Source organism: Salvelinus fontinalis, chromosome 22 (genome assembly GCF_029448725.1).
Source record: "Salvelinus fontinalis isolate EN_2023a chromosome 22, ASM2944872v1, whole genome shotgun sequence".
In the NCBI taxonomy this organism is placed as follows: Eukaryota; Metazoa; Chordata; class Actinopteri; order Salmoniformes; family Salmonidae; genus Salvelinus; species Salvelinus fontinalis.
The window spans coordinates 24,960,852-24,975,448 of record NC_074686.1 but is presented as its reverse complement, the minus strand read 5'-3'; the positions used below and the strand labels follow the sequence as shown (position 1 = coordinate 24,975,448).

At 41.4% G+C, this 14,597-nt stretch overlaps 1 protein-coding gene across 1 annotated transcript in view; it reads left to right on the top strand.

The window, feature by feature from the left end:
• Positions 1-8,471: 8,471 nt before the first annotated feature.
• The window catches only part of LOC129820384 (homeobox protein MOX-2-like), a 10,517-nt gene continuing 4,391 nt past the window's right edge, over positions 8,472-14,597 (top strand). Inside the window, exons 1-2 of the mRNA XM_055877453.1 lie at positions 8,472-9,393; positions 14,193-14,365. Coding sequence (XP_055733428.1) covers positions 8,859-9,393; positions 14,193-14,365 — 708 coding nt within the window. The 5' untranslated portion in view covers positions 8,472-8,858. The remainder of the gene's footprint in view (positions 9,394-14,192; positions 14,366-14,597) is intronic.

The following is a 14,597-nucleotide window of genomic DNA, read 5'->3' as shown; positions in this document are numbered from 1 at the left end:
CTGTAGCAAACTGGCTCAAATTTAGATCCTACATCTGTAAGCCTATGTCTTAAATCCACATACTCCTATATGACTTCCACCACAAACCAAAAGTCCATAAACAGATCAACACAGAGAGAAGAGCAGAGTGCAAGATGTAGAGCAGCTTTCTCACCATGGTTTTAGACTAAACTGTAAATCATATCCCCTCATACCTCTCATATCTTTTATTACGTCTCTTTCCCTCTTTCTCTCCTTCCATCCCTCTTCCCCAGTGGTGGAAAAAGTACCCAATTGTCATACTTGAGTAAAAGTAAAGATGACTTAATAGAAAGTTACTCAAGTAAAAGTGAAAGTCACCCAGTAAAATACTACTTGAGTAAAAATCAAAGTATTTAGTTCTAAATATACTTAAGTATCAAAAGTAAAAGTCTAAATCATTTCAATATTAAGCAATGTGGATGGCACCATTTTTTTTTTTTTTTTTTTTTTAAATGTACAGATAGCCAGGGGTACACTCCAACACTCAGACATCCTTTACATTTGTGTTTAGTGAGTCTGAAAGATCAGAGGCAGTAGGGATGACCATGTGTGCTCTTGATAAGAGCGTGAATTGGACCATTTTCATGTGCTGCTAAGCACTCAACATGTAACAAGTTTTTTTGGGTGTCAGGGAAAATGTATGGAGTAAAAAGTACATTATTTTCTTTAGGAATGTAATGAAGTAAAAGTTGTCAAAAATATGAATAGTAAAGTACAGATACCACAAAAAAGTACTTAATAAGCAGCACTTTTGAAGTATTTTTACTTAAGTACTTTACACCACTGCTCTTCCCCCTCCGCCCATCCTTAGCATTCTCAGACGTTGCTGCCTCTCAGTTTGTGGTAAAATGGTGGTGGTGAGTCATGTTGGAGAAGCTCTTGTCTCATGCTGGTAGGCCCCTAGATGGAGGCACCATGCCCTTCCAGGGGCCGCTTTTCTTTCCGTTGGTAAATTAAATATTTTTGCATCTGAGCTCCTAGAGTGTGCGGCTCTCCTTTATTTTTAAGTTTTCTACTCCGCTAGCCAGCACCTCGCCTAAATAGGTGTGCGTTTCTTTTTCTTCTAGACTCTTTTCTTTCCTAACATCTTTAATTAGAACGTTTTGGGGCTAACTCCACTCCACCAACTTCAATCCTCCTCTCCACCCTCCACCACTCTCCACCCTGCACCCTGAACTAGCCCCCCTTCATTCCCTCTCCAGCATCCCACAGGAAATTACATCATCTTGGTGATTTAGATGGCATGCGGCTAGCGTCATCCAAATAGTATGCTGACAAAATGACTTGTGTGATGTAGACATTAACTAATGTGGGGACTCTAGATCTACTGTGTGGCTCACGCAACCAGGAGTCTGCGGTCAGCCCGGTTGGCCCGGCGGTACTGACATTCTGGGGCCCGGCCCAGACACATCAGCACTGGGTTGGGGTTGAGTTCCTGAACAGCCAATCATGAGATAGGAGACATGAGCCACCGTAGCGAATTGCAAACCTGTGTTAGCATTGGCTGTATTAGTGTGTGTTGTGCTGAGCCTGTTCCAGGCGATAATAGGCACATTGGTCAGTCACTCGCCTGAGGCCCTGTGGATTAGCAGTGGTGTGTGTGTGTGTGTATGCGCGCGTGACATCCTTAGGTCGGTTGTCCACAGGGCATCATTTGGCTATAAATAACACCGCTTTCTTGCTGGAGGAGAACTACCTGTGTACTGAACTTCCCACCCAGAGAGAGGGAGGAGCTGTGTCTTTCATCCTTCAGCTTCATGGCTGCACTTCATGACACGTTAGTCTTGTCGTCAATTAGAGATGACATGTGGATGATTCAGCCGTGGTCAACCTCTAGATCCATATGTCTTCAGCTTTCCTTAGGATCCTGATTATTATTATATTGTTTTACAATAGTTGTTCTTACAGTATAGCGCAGTGTGCGTGAGAGAGAAAGACAAAAGGAAACAAAGAGAGAAAGAGACAGACAGGCAGACAGGTGAAGTGGGCTAAGTTTCCGGTGTTTGGCCCTATACAGGCTGGATTGAGGGTTTGGACTGTGAGTAACAGCATGATTTTATATTCATGTACTCTGTATATCCTTATACTCTGCCTTATATGGAGTCCAGCATACTGTACCAAGGTCAGAGACTATGGGGCAGGTGAAAGTGATGTTTCCTCTAATCCTAGCCAAGACTGTTTTACAATTAAAATACATTTCAAAAATCAAATGTGAAAAGTATTGTGTTGTCCTCCAGACAGAACTGAGAGAACAGAGACAGGCTCTGCACTCTGTCAGACTACCACAAGTGGTGGTTTAAACATATCTGTTTATCACAGTGTTTATGACAGGCAGTGTGATCACAGAAACAGATTGACCAACTATTTACCCTTCACCATCCTATGCGTGTGTGTGTGTGTGTGTGTCCACGTCTGTATTACCTATGTACACAGAGGGAAGTAGAGAGAGTGTAGCTATCTAACATTGAAGGTTTTCCCTTAATTAAGCCTACAGTGTTTTGGATTACTCAATTCTGTAAAGAGGTCAATCTGGCTCCATGTAAACATGGCTCAGCGCTGCGACATGGCCCATTAGTTAAGAAAATGCTGCATTCTGGACTTTTTGATTGTGGCTTTTAAGAGCTGTACGTGCTGTATTTACGACCACACCACAACGCGAACATGGCAGACATGATGCTGTATGTGCACGCGCTCTCTCTGATCGGAGTTCTAGGGTAATTTAAAAAAAACTGTGTCCCTGATTAGAGAACAACTAGGACTGTGTGTGTGTGTGTGTGTGTGTGTGTGTGTGTGTGTGTGTGTGTGTGTGTGTGTGTGTGTGTGTGTGTGTGTGTGTGTGTGTGTGTGTGTGTGTGTGTGTGAACATGTGGGCTGGTGATTTACGGGCAGAATTAAACACTTAGCCTCAACTGGTGTCTTGTTTAAAACAGGCTGATTGAAAAACCTCATGTATAAACATAAGTGATTCTAGGTTTTGTGTCCAATCTGTGAGAAAACTCTGTGCTGGTTTGGGAGTAAAACAAGCAATGCTTTTGTTCTTGACCTCTTGTATCAATCGGCTATTAGTCAGCTGCGTCTCAGGATCCTGGGTAGGTGAATCAGCTGTGTTAGATCAGGGCTGGAGCAAAAGCCTGCATACATAGTTGGGCCAGTTGGTCACCCCTGATTTAAGGAGCAGCCTATAGGACCATGGATGGAGTTCAGAGGCAGACCTTATACTCTCCAGCTGATGTTACTGTACAGATATAGGTTCTTAATTTGAGACCGTTTGCTACAGCAGGAAAATAAAAGGAAATGTGGATTATAATTAATGGACATTTTTGTAGGGGTTAATTGAATCACGTCTGAAATTTCAAAGTGGAAATTACCAACTTCAGAAGCCTTTTTAAACCTCAAAAACACTACAAGTTTTACATTTCCTTCTTTGCAGGACAGTTCTCCTGGAACAGGGTGATCAAATTAAGATACTATACCTCTATTATCTGGACCTCAGTGTGTAGTATCACACCAGACCAGTAGAGGGCAGTGTGTCCATACAGTAGCCTACTATGTTTATGTTTTATTTAAAAAATACATATTTAACCTTTATTTAACTAGGCAAGTCAGTTAAGAACAAATTATTATTTACAATGACGGCCTACCCCGGCCAAACCTACACGACGCTGGGCCAATTGTGTGCCGGACTCCCAATCACGGACGGATGTGACACAGCCTGGATGATGCAAACCTCGGGCCATCGAATACACTTTAAGGATCAAATTGAATGTGACCCATTCAGTTCCTATGGGCATGACGCCTCCGCTGTAGTAAATTGGGATCCAGTCTCAGAGTACATGGTCTGGTATGTTCAGTATAGGCATTGAATAGTCATCAGCCCCCATTGAACCACAGTTCATATATTGGAACATATTAATCATTGAACATGATCAGAAATGCAGGGAATGCGTGCAACACATTTAGGAGAAATACATTTGTTATATTCTGTGGCGGCAAGAAAACCGCTAGATGAATAAATCATACATTTAAAAATCATTAGTCAAACACTTAGATCTATGCGGGTAATAGCAGTTGCTCAGTACAACGCCATTTGCAGAATGAAAAAGCAGTTAGGAAGTTGGCCAGAGAGCCTGAAGACCTTAAGAAGAGAAGTAGAGGAAACCATTAAACCATGGCATGTCAGCTTCACTTCTCTGAAATACAGCTAATATTACAACAACATGGTGAAGTGATGGAGGGGGAGAGAACAAGAATGAGAGAGGTAGGGAGGGAAGGAGAGAGAGAGGTGGCGGGAAGGAGAGTGAGAGGGAGGGGGAGAGAGAGGAGGGGAGAGAGAGGAAGTGGAGAGAGAGAGAGAGAGAGAGAGAGAGAGAGAGAGAGAGAGAGAGAGAGAGAGAGAGAGAGAGAGAGAGAGAGAGAGAGAGAGAGAGGTGGCGGAAGGAGAGTGAGAGGGAGGGGGAGAGAGAGGAGGGGAGAGAGAGGAAGTGGAGAGAGAGAGAGAGAGAGAGAGAGAGAGAGAGAGAGAGAGAGAGAGAGGGGGACTGAAGAAGAGAGAGAGAGGGAGAAAGAGAGACAGGGAGAGTCAGAAGCAGAGAGAAAGAGTGAGAGAAAGAGTGAGAGAAAGAGTGAGAGAGAGAGAGAGAGAGAGAGTGAGAAGCTGGAAAGACAGGAGGATTTACAATAATAGATCATACAAAAAAACAAAAAGACTAACTCATTTATCAATATGACTACTGACTGTCAGTGGTTTTGTGTTTGTTAGAAACCAATCAATGTATAAGAAGGTTTGACAGTGTGGTGTATACAGCATGGAATACTTTATTCCTGATAGTGGTGAAGAGAGTTTGAGTCACGTACTTGAGTCAGATGGTCTCACATAGATACACACTCTGCACAGTGTCAAATATCTGCTGGATTCATACTGTATTACGGACTTGAACCCGATTGAGCATCTCTGGAGAGACCTGAAAATAGCTGTGCAGCACCGCTCCCCATCCAACCTGATAGAGCTTGAGAGGATCTGCAGAGAGGAATGGGACAAACTCCCCAAATACAGGTGTGCCAAGCTTGTAGCGTCATACCCAAGAAGACTCGAGGCTGTAATCGCTGCCAAAGGTGCTTCAACAAAGTACTGAGTAAAGGGCCTGAATACTTATGTAAATGTGATATTTCAGTTTTTTATTTGTAATAAATTTGCACACATTTGTAAACCTGTTTTTGCTTTGTAATTATGGGGTATTGTGTGTAGATTGATGAGGAAAAACAATTTAATCAATTTAAGAATAAGGCTGTAATGTAACAAAATGTGCAAAAAGTCAATGGGTCTGAATACTTTCCAAATGCACTGTAAATTATACTGTATGTTATATATATATAAAAAAATCTTAATTGCTTTTACATTTGTTGAAATGACATTATCCCTGTGTTATGATTCATTGAATATACCATGACAACTATGAAATATTATGTTGTTGTAGAAAGAGTCTGAAATGTTTTACATGCTTTGAAATAGTTTTATCTCTGTGAAGAAGTAGCTGGCATCTACAGAAGGAAGAGACAACGGCTGTTGAGTCTATCTGATACAGTGGCTGACGGAGGGATTTACGGTTAGTCACACACACACACACACACACACACACACACACACACACACACACACACACACACACACACACACACGCACACACGCACACACACACACACACACACACACACACACACACACACACACACACACACACACACACACACACACACACACACACACACACACACACACACACACACACACACACACACACACACACACACACACACACACATATACACAAACACACTCCTACTCCATTTATTTTATCACAAAGCAGCAGAATTAGTTTGTAATTCAGTGAGGAAGGATCCAGGAAACTCTCTTTGAGGCTCAACAATAAAGCAATAGAACAGACCAAAGTTAGGCTTTCATTACTGTTCTTCCTTTGGAAAGTTGACATTTTAAAACTCATCAAATTAATATGTAGCCATTTAAAACTTCAAACTGCATTGAAATTGAAGTTCAGAGAAATCCCAGTATAAAGACAGAAACCTAACAGGCCGCAAGTAAACTGTATTTATTTATTTATTTAACCATTATTTAACTAGGCAAGTCAGTTAAGAACTAATTCTGATTTACAAGAACTGTAGCCTATACACATTATTGATGTTTAATTCAGTTTATTTTAACTTGAAACATTTTAAGACTAAAATCTGAAAATGATTCAACAAATTACAAGCACAATTGTGATCCATATGCATATTTGAATTGTAACTGTTACATCACAACAAACAAAGCTTTTGAGGTTAGTGAGTGACTACTGTTTCTAATGCATAGTCTGCTAGCGGGACGTGAGGTCTGTAGGTTATGCACAGGCAAACCTTTCTCACACTGTCAACCCAGACTGATTGACAAAGCCAGGTTGCAGGGTGAACCAACAGCAGCAGTTACATGTCTAACATCATATTCACTATAGAGGCTATATAAACACACACAGATACACACACCACCTCAACCCCTCACACACACATTGACACACACCTGCCACGGCCCGCAGTGTGAAAAAAGTGAAAGGACTCACCTGTTGAAAATCCAACCGGGTGTTAGTTACGGATGGTTAGGGGTCTCCTTTGCGGTGTGAGAGGGTCTGCAAAGGAGTTCCAGGCTGAGCTGTGGAGCAACATCTACCCTTGGGGGCACCTACCTCCATGCTACTGTACAGCCGGCCTCCATACCCCAGACCAAAACGAAACCATATAATCATAAATACTCAATGAGGGCTTAAACCCACAAATCACTTTACACAGTTACTAATTGGCCTAATTTGTAAACACCGTGTTTTTCTACAGGACCCCTAGCTCCAGGACCACCGGATGTGCTGGTGCAGCCTAAGAATCTTTGTATACGGCTACAGCGCTGAGAAAACTCTACTCTAACAACGCATGGTGGGAAGGCTCTCATTCCCCCTCCGTCTGTTGGAACAATCTCCTTCAAAAGAAATCTAATTTCCTCTCCCAGTACCCAGCTTCATGTGTGGGGTTTGTCCCGCCTATAGGTGTAAACAGCCTGGGAGCAGATATATATCAACAGATGCTTTTAAAAGTTACCAGACAAGTCCACAACTCAGAGGATGCAAAAGTTTTTGTTATGAGTGAGATTGAGTAAATTATGGGAGGGAATTCAGTAGTGTGGTCTGGTAGGGATTTAATCACATACATAATCAGTCCCCAAAACAAAGACTATCAACCAAGTCTCCACCATTTATAAATGCATTAATTTCTCATATCCAAAGTGCTAGTTATGTTATTGTATTCATTATGTAGAAATTCATTAGATGAAATGGTAAGAAGGAAATTACGAATGGCATAATACTGAGAACTGGGCACTGAAATATATATTATTTCTAAGAATCACTGGTATCAAAGTCTCTTATTTCCATTTTAACATTTGATCTCCTTGTTCTTGACGTTTTCTTCACACATCTCCTCTGTTATATTCCTACCGCTACAAAGCCACTGCCTTGGGAATATATGGATATTTTCACTTGATACCAAAGGCATTTTTCCTTGTGGTCATTTTTTCTTATACAATTGTAAATGAAAAGCTGGTTAAAACAACGGCCAAATGAATCACTTTGACTAACAATAACAGTCATTTCATTGTGCTAAATTAGTTTTTCTCACTATTGCGTTTCAACAACACCCCTATAATTTTCCATAATGAGTTTTTGTTACTGTATTGTATTGCAATGAAGTTATGTGAATGTGAGTTTTACTCAGATCAAAGTGCTACTTTGACAGTAAATGAAAATACATTTAAAGAATGACACATTGATGTTAAATGTGTGTGTGTGTATGAGATGGAGGGTAGTGTGTGTGTGTGTGTGTGTGTGGGGGGGGGGGGGTAATGTTAACACACAGATTTGTTGATTCTGATAAAAAAGTTGATATTAATCAGTCAAGTACAGGGCCACATACAGAAAACATATTTTCAAATCACCTACACACCTAAATATCAATGCATCAGCCCCTATTGCAGTAAACACACAAACAGCAGATAATGTTGGGGTGTTGAACCCCCGAACCCCCATATCCAACCCCCTGAAGTATGACGCAACACTGCACTTCTAAGAAAGTGTATAGACGGGGGTGGGGTGGTTTCAAAATAAATTGCCCACTTTTCCTGAGGCCAGGCCATTGGAATGGTTCAGATTGATTGTGTGTTGCGTTTTGGAGGAAGATCGTATACATGTGGTCAGTAGCCTAGCAGTGAGCCAGTGACCCGGCCTCCCTCTCACGTTACGTCCTATATATAACTTCCCCCCTCCTCGGCCTCCTCCCACCTACCCTCCCTCCCTCCCTTCCTCTCTCTCTATCTCTCTCTCTCTCCCAACTTCCCTGGAACCACCTTCTCCCTGGAACCACTCTGGCCTCAGCCGTCTCTCTTCTCCTCCGTCTCTCCTCTCCTCCGTCTTTCCTCTCCGTCTACCATCTCAGCATAGTCAGTGTTTACCAGCGCTGCGCCTGGCAACAGGCTGCATGCTCAGGATTACAGGAGGCCTTACCTTTCAACACTCTCCCTGGGAACTAACTTGGGGCACACGGAGGTGCGAGGTGAGAGAGCTGTGGAGGAGAGCCCTGATTTGAGGCGCCGCGTCCGCCCACCTCCCTCAACTGGCTTCAGTCCTCTCTACTCTCTCTCTGTCTTGTGGTCTCTATTAGTGTCTGGTCGTTCCTGGAGGTTTTGGTGGTTGTGTGTGTGGTGGACTTAGGGGAGTTCGTCTTTCGGGTGGATCTCGTGGAGCACCGTGATGGATCACTCCCTGTTTGGGTGCCTCCGTAGCCCCCACGCCCCGGCCCAGGGCCTGCACCCCCACCCTGCCTTTACCCAGTCCCCGCTGGTGCTGCACGGACGCTCCGACCACATCTCCTACTCCAACCTGCCTGACTCCTCGCCCCCCTGTGGGGGGTACCCTGGACCTGGGGGGGAGGAGGCGTACGGAGGGCAGCAACACCACCATCGTGGAGGACACCTCCATCAGCATCAGCAGCACCCCCACCACTCACAGCACCAGGCCCACCAGACCCCCTGGCATGTCCCCCAGATTCCCTCACCCAACACCAGGCATGGCCTCTGCCTGCATCCTCCGGACAGGCAAGTCTCAGAACTGTGTGGTGGAGGGACCGTGAATCTATGTGGATTCCAGACCAATCCCGGTCTAGGAGGTAGTGGTGACCTCACAGGTGTGTCGTGTGTTCCTGGGGACTTTGGACGACAGACGATGTCCCCGGACGAGACGGAACAGAGACGGAACAGTAAAGGGAAAGATGACTTGCACAGCTCAGGTAAGATGAGGACAATGAGGACATTATTCTCTCCTCTTCTCTTCTCTTCTCTTCTCTTAGCTTTGACTTCAGTTTCAAGGTTTTGGTAGTTTCTTTCAAAACTCACTGAGGAGTTTTCATCACATAGCGAGGGAGTATAATGATTTGAAGTGTTTGGTTTGTCTATTCTCATATTGGGATTTCACCATCTCTGTTTCAGCAGACAGATGTTGAAACAGCAGAGAACAGTGTGTGATACAGTAATAAAACATCTATTTGTTGCATTTTTGTTAATTGGCTAATGTTTCCATAATCACTGAACGCGCTGTAGTTTTATGTGTCAATGATGCTACATTGGAGAACCTCATGAGAAGTTAAGCATTGACTAAAGAGTCCAGCGCATACTTTTTCTTTGAAAGTAAATTCTTAGTTTTAACCTCACTTACTAGTAGGCTTGTTGTTTGAGCATTTGGGCCTTGTTTCTACAGTAGTTGTCAGGATAATATTGATGGCCATATGTCAATACTTTTGTGGTATAAATATTCCACTTCAAGGTTATTTGAAATAGACTTAGTTCTGATGATTAAATCTGATGTCTTATTTGATTACCGACTGCTTGATGCTCATAGTTTAATGTTAAATATCATTTTGTTTTCTTAATTGTCTAATTGCAAATGTAATTTATTAATTTCAATTACTAGCTACTGCACAAAAGTTAGCTGTACTAACATACCGGGAAGACATTTCAGTATTATAAGACCTTATGTTATAGCTTCTTTAAAGATCTTATATTATCTTGATACATTGATTGTCTTATATTCGTTTATCTCAACTGTTTTCCATACTGTATTGACATTCATTCATCTCTGGAATTAGTGTTTACAAATTAACGAGGTAGAATTAGGCTAACTTTATTTGCTAATTAATATTTAAAATAAATGCAGGCAAGCGCTTCTTAGAAACAACATCTTATTGTGTGAAACCCTAGGCAGCAAGGCCGTAAACATCAAATATGATCTTGTACTTCATTTCACCCAAATGCAATTAATACAATTATTCTCATACCATCATTTTGTTTCCTTTTCAGTAGAACAACATATATTAAATTAATTAATCTATTAAGGAAATATTTTTGGGGAGCAAAATGATCATCAAAATTCAATTAAACCATTGGACTAAAAAAAGCTTAAATTATCTTTATAAATGCTAAGGTCAATAGTCATGCTATTCTATTGACAATCTTATTTAAAGACATGAGCTAGTGAGATACATTACAGATTTGCAGTCATCTGCTGTTATGTGAAGCATTAGATCCATTGCCTTTCCATTTGTCTCAACAACAGATATTAAGATACTCTCTCAGTGATACTGTAATCAGGGTGATGATGTACCTCTGTCATTTGCAATATTTACATAGATGGATTGTCTCACTTTTACCTCAATCTACTATTCTAATTAGACTATTTACCTGTTTCTCCTTTAACGTTCTCCAATCTCAACAGCCCTCAAACCAATGTTATAGGTTATAGCCTGGGACAGCCAAGGTTTCTTTGTCTCTCTCTTCAGGCTCCCAGGGATAATCAACAGTGACATTTTCCTCCAGGGTATTAAATAACCGGTGTTATTTCTGTGAAGCCACCTTTTAAACTGTTAGAACGGCCACACCTGGGCTTTTTGATAGGCTTAAACCTACATAGTATTTATGGCTGTAGAATGTATGTACCTATAGCATTAGCCGCAAAGGCTGTGCTCAAAAGCAGGCTTATAATGGTAGTGGACAATTCATCCATACTACTTTTGGATACCACTGCAATATGGATGATAGAATGGAATGGAATAGAATATAACTTTATTGCCCATTAGAGACAGAAATTCTCATTTTTGTGCAGTGAAGAATTACATAATAAAAAAAGGTTTATGTTAGGTCCCATTTCCACATTTGTTAAACAGCTATTTTGAGATGAGCACAGTCAGTGGCACGTGTGAGTGTGTACATAAGTCGGTGATATAATTTTACACCCTGTCCACTGAACGACTGTGTTGCCTTTGAGAACGCTGAGGTTGTAAGGGACAGACTGATCTGGACCCCGGGTGGAGTCTCAAAATGGCCGATGGCTAAATGTGTTGGACTCGTCATTCTGGGCACCGCACTAGACCTAATATGGCTGTATATGGCTGTAGCCGTCATTATTATCGACAGACACATAATAATGCAAGCTCCATCCATATACGCGTTGGAGACTAGACACATCATGTCCTTAATAAGTTACTAGCACAGTGGCTCTACATCCTGGCGGCTACATGTATGCAAACACAAGGGCTGATTCAGGACATCAGCGTAGGGTCATGACAAGAGGACTGCTCTCCGTATCCAGAAGCCATTTCACTGACACCTGCTTCCAGTGGCGTCGTGCACCAACACATTTTATTGGGGCACTGATAGGATGGGCAAATTTGATTTGCATGTATCTGTGTTATTCTCCCAGCAAGCACACGTGCTATTGTGCCCAGTAGTTAACTTTCCTCCTTCACTTTCCATTTCTCAGCTCAGTTTTACACCAGGGTGCAATTCTGATTGACAGGTAGTAGAAGTTTGAAGCATAACCCAGGAGCTGCCATGCACACTTGGAACACCTCTAACACAAATCACATTTCCTTATTTCCCCTGGCACATTACAAAAGGCAACATGGTCTTTTTTTAACATTTCTGATGAGGCAATGGTATAACAATGATGTGGCAATAGTGAAATAATAGGTGAAAGTCACCTTGGTAAATAACAAAGAATGCAAAACAAAGTTAAAAATGTATTGTAGATTAATTTTGTTGCAATATATTGTACAGTATAAACCATTAAACAATTGTTTCAAATTAAATATAATCCCCAAACTGTGTGAAAGACAATTTGTTTGAAAACTTATTTCCAGAAACTTCTTTGTCCCATATTCTGTTTTTACAAATGAAGGTGCCATGAATAGAGGTTACAACCTGTGCTGTGACTGTGTGATGTGGCAGAGACAGACTCTTTCCTGACACTATTTGGTTTGTCAACATATCCAACATATCCAACACATCCAACATTTACAGTTGAACTAAGAAAATGTCAGCTGGTTTTGTGTGGCGCGGACTAAAGAACAGTGCGGAAATTACAACTCAATGCATGTGATGCCCTGAAGTGTGATGTTTAGTGAAATCCATTGATGTTTGCCCAATTTTAAGCCACATCTATAAGGGAAAATATATTTGAAAGGATTTCAATGTACCCTTTTCAGAATCCAATTGAGCAATCTGGATTAAATACAGGCAATTGAATCAAAAGGAATTACAATCTGGAAAGTCTTTCTAAAGTCTACTTAATTTCAATCAAATATACAACAAATCACACACACAACACTCTCACCCCTGTCATCTTCTGAATTGCTTTAGCCATGTAGAGTGGGCAGGTGTAAGTTTTCAGACCATGCTCCATTTTATGTCTAGGCCCGTGGTTGGTGCTCAGCTGATCTGTGTATCTATTGGTCTATTGTTCAGCCTACTAGGTGATAGCTGGGAGGTCCACAGCCTACTGTCCCACATTACCACATCACATTATCACGATACTACACACCCCACATAGCAGAGGCAGGATGAACCTCATTTTTATGGGGTCTGTTCATTGGCAATTTCTCACATGGAATATCCTTCATTTCTCAGAACAAGAACAGACTGGCGAGTTTCAGAAGAAAGTTCTTTATTTCTGACCATTTTGAGCCTGTAATCAAACCCACAAATGCTGATGCTTAAGATACTCAACTAGTCTAAAGAAGTTTTATTGCTTCTTTAATCAGAACAGTTTTCAGCTGTGATAACGTAATTGCAAAAGGGTTTTCTAATGATCAATTAGCCTTTTAAAACGATAAACTTGGATTAGCGAACGCAACATGCCATTGTAACACAGGAGTGATGGTTGATGATAATGGGCCTCTGTACACCGATGTAGATATTCCATAAAAAATCTGCCGTTTCAAACTACAATAGTCATTTACAACATTAACAATGTCTACATTGTATTTCTGATCAATTTGATGTTATTTAAAAAAAAAAATGCTTTTCTTTAAAAAACAAGGAAATGTATGTGACCCCAAACTTTTGAACAGTAGTGTACATTACCGCTTCACATTACCCCACCCCTGATGGACCTCAGCTTCATCTACCCTCAGATCCACCAGAGATGAGCTCTTGGAATCACTTTTGTCTTTGAACAATAGAGCTACAGTGTTGTGTTGGCTAGCATCAAATATTACCTCTCCTTTTGGATAAAACTTCTATTTAAAAGAAGTGATAAAGTAGTGGAGAGAGGCTGAGACAATTTCACCAGCTTTCCAGTTAAACAAATGATTGTTACAGGATATATTATCTGTGTCGCCTAGGTTTCAAAGAAATTAGGCTATGGTAAATTGATTTGTGAAATGTTCACATACAGTAAGAATGTGTTGCAACTTAATGGTATTTGAGAGATATCAGTCAGTTTCTTTCTATGCTCTAAGGAGCGAGTCTGTTTCGGAGAAAGAACATATGGAAGTTGCCTGAGTGAGCTGGGCTCTGGGACAGTAGTCCCTGCCTGGTTCTTCTCATGCAGCCCCTCCCCCAGGAAGACACTATAGTGTGCATGACCAATATCCCCATAGTAAAAGGTGATTGACACTGATAATTGTTTAGCTTTTAGTTTGTGTTTCAGCCCTGCAGTTGATCACACAATCCCTTCTTTTCTTCACCCCTTTTATTCTCCTTTCTTTTTTGGCGACTCAACAGTGTCTGGAAAAAGTTCTGTTTTTAATTTCAGATTCCCAGGACGGGAGCTATAAGTCTGACGTGAACAGCAAGCCCAGGAAGGAGAGGACGGCGTTCACCAAGGAACAGATCCGGGAACTGGAGTCAGAGTTTGTGCACCACAACTACCTGACGAGACTTAGGCGATATGAGATAGCAGTCAACCTCGACCTCACAGAAAGACAAGTACGTTACCTGCATTGGAAAAAATGCTATGTAAATTGCATGTGAAAAGTGAAAAAAAAAGTAAATGTGAAAAAGTATATTACCTGTTGTCTTGCTAAAAAAACGAGTTAATTAGACATAACATTGGCTTGTTATCTAACAGCAAAACATGATGCAGTTTATTTCTCCCTTTGATGATCAAATAAATCAGAAAATTGGCAGCTCATGTGTGAACAAAATAACTAAAGGAATC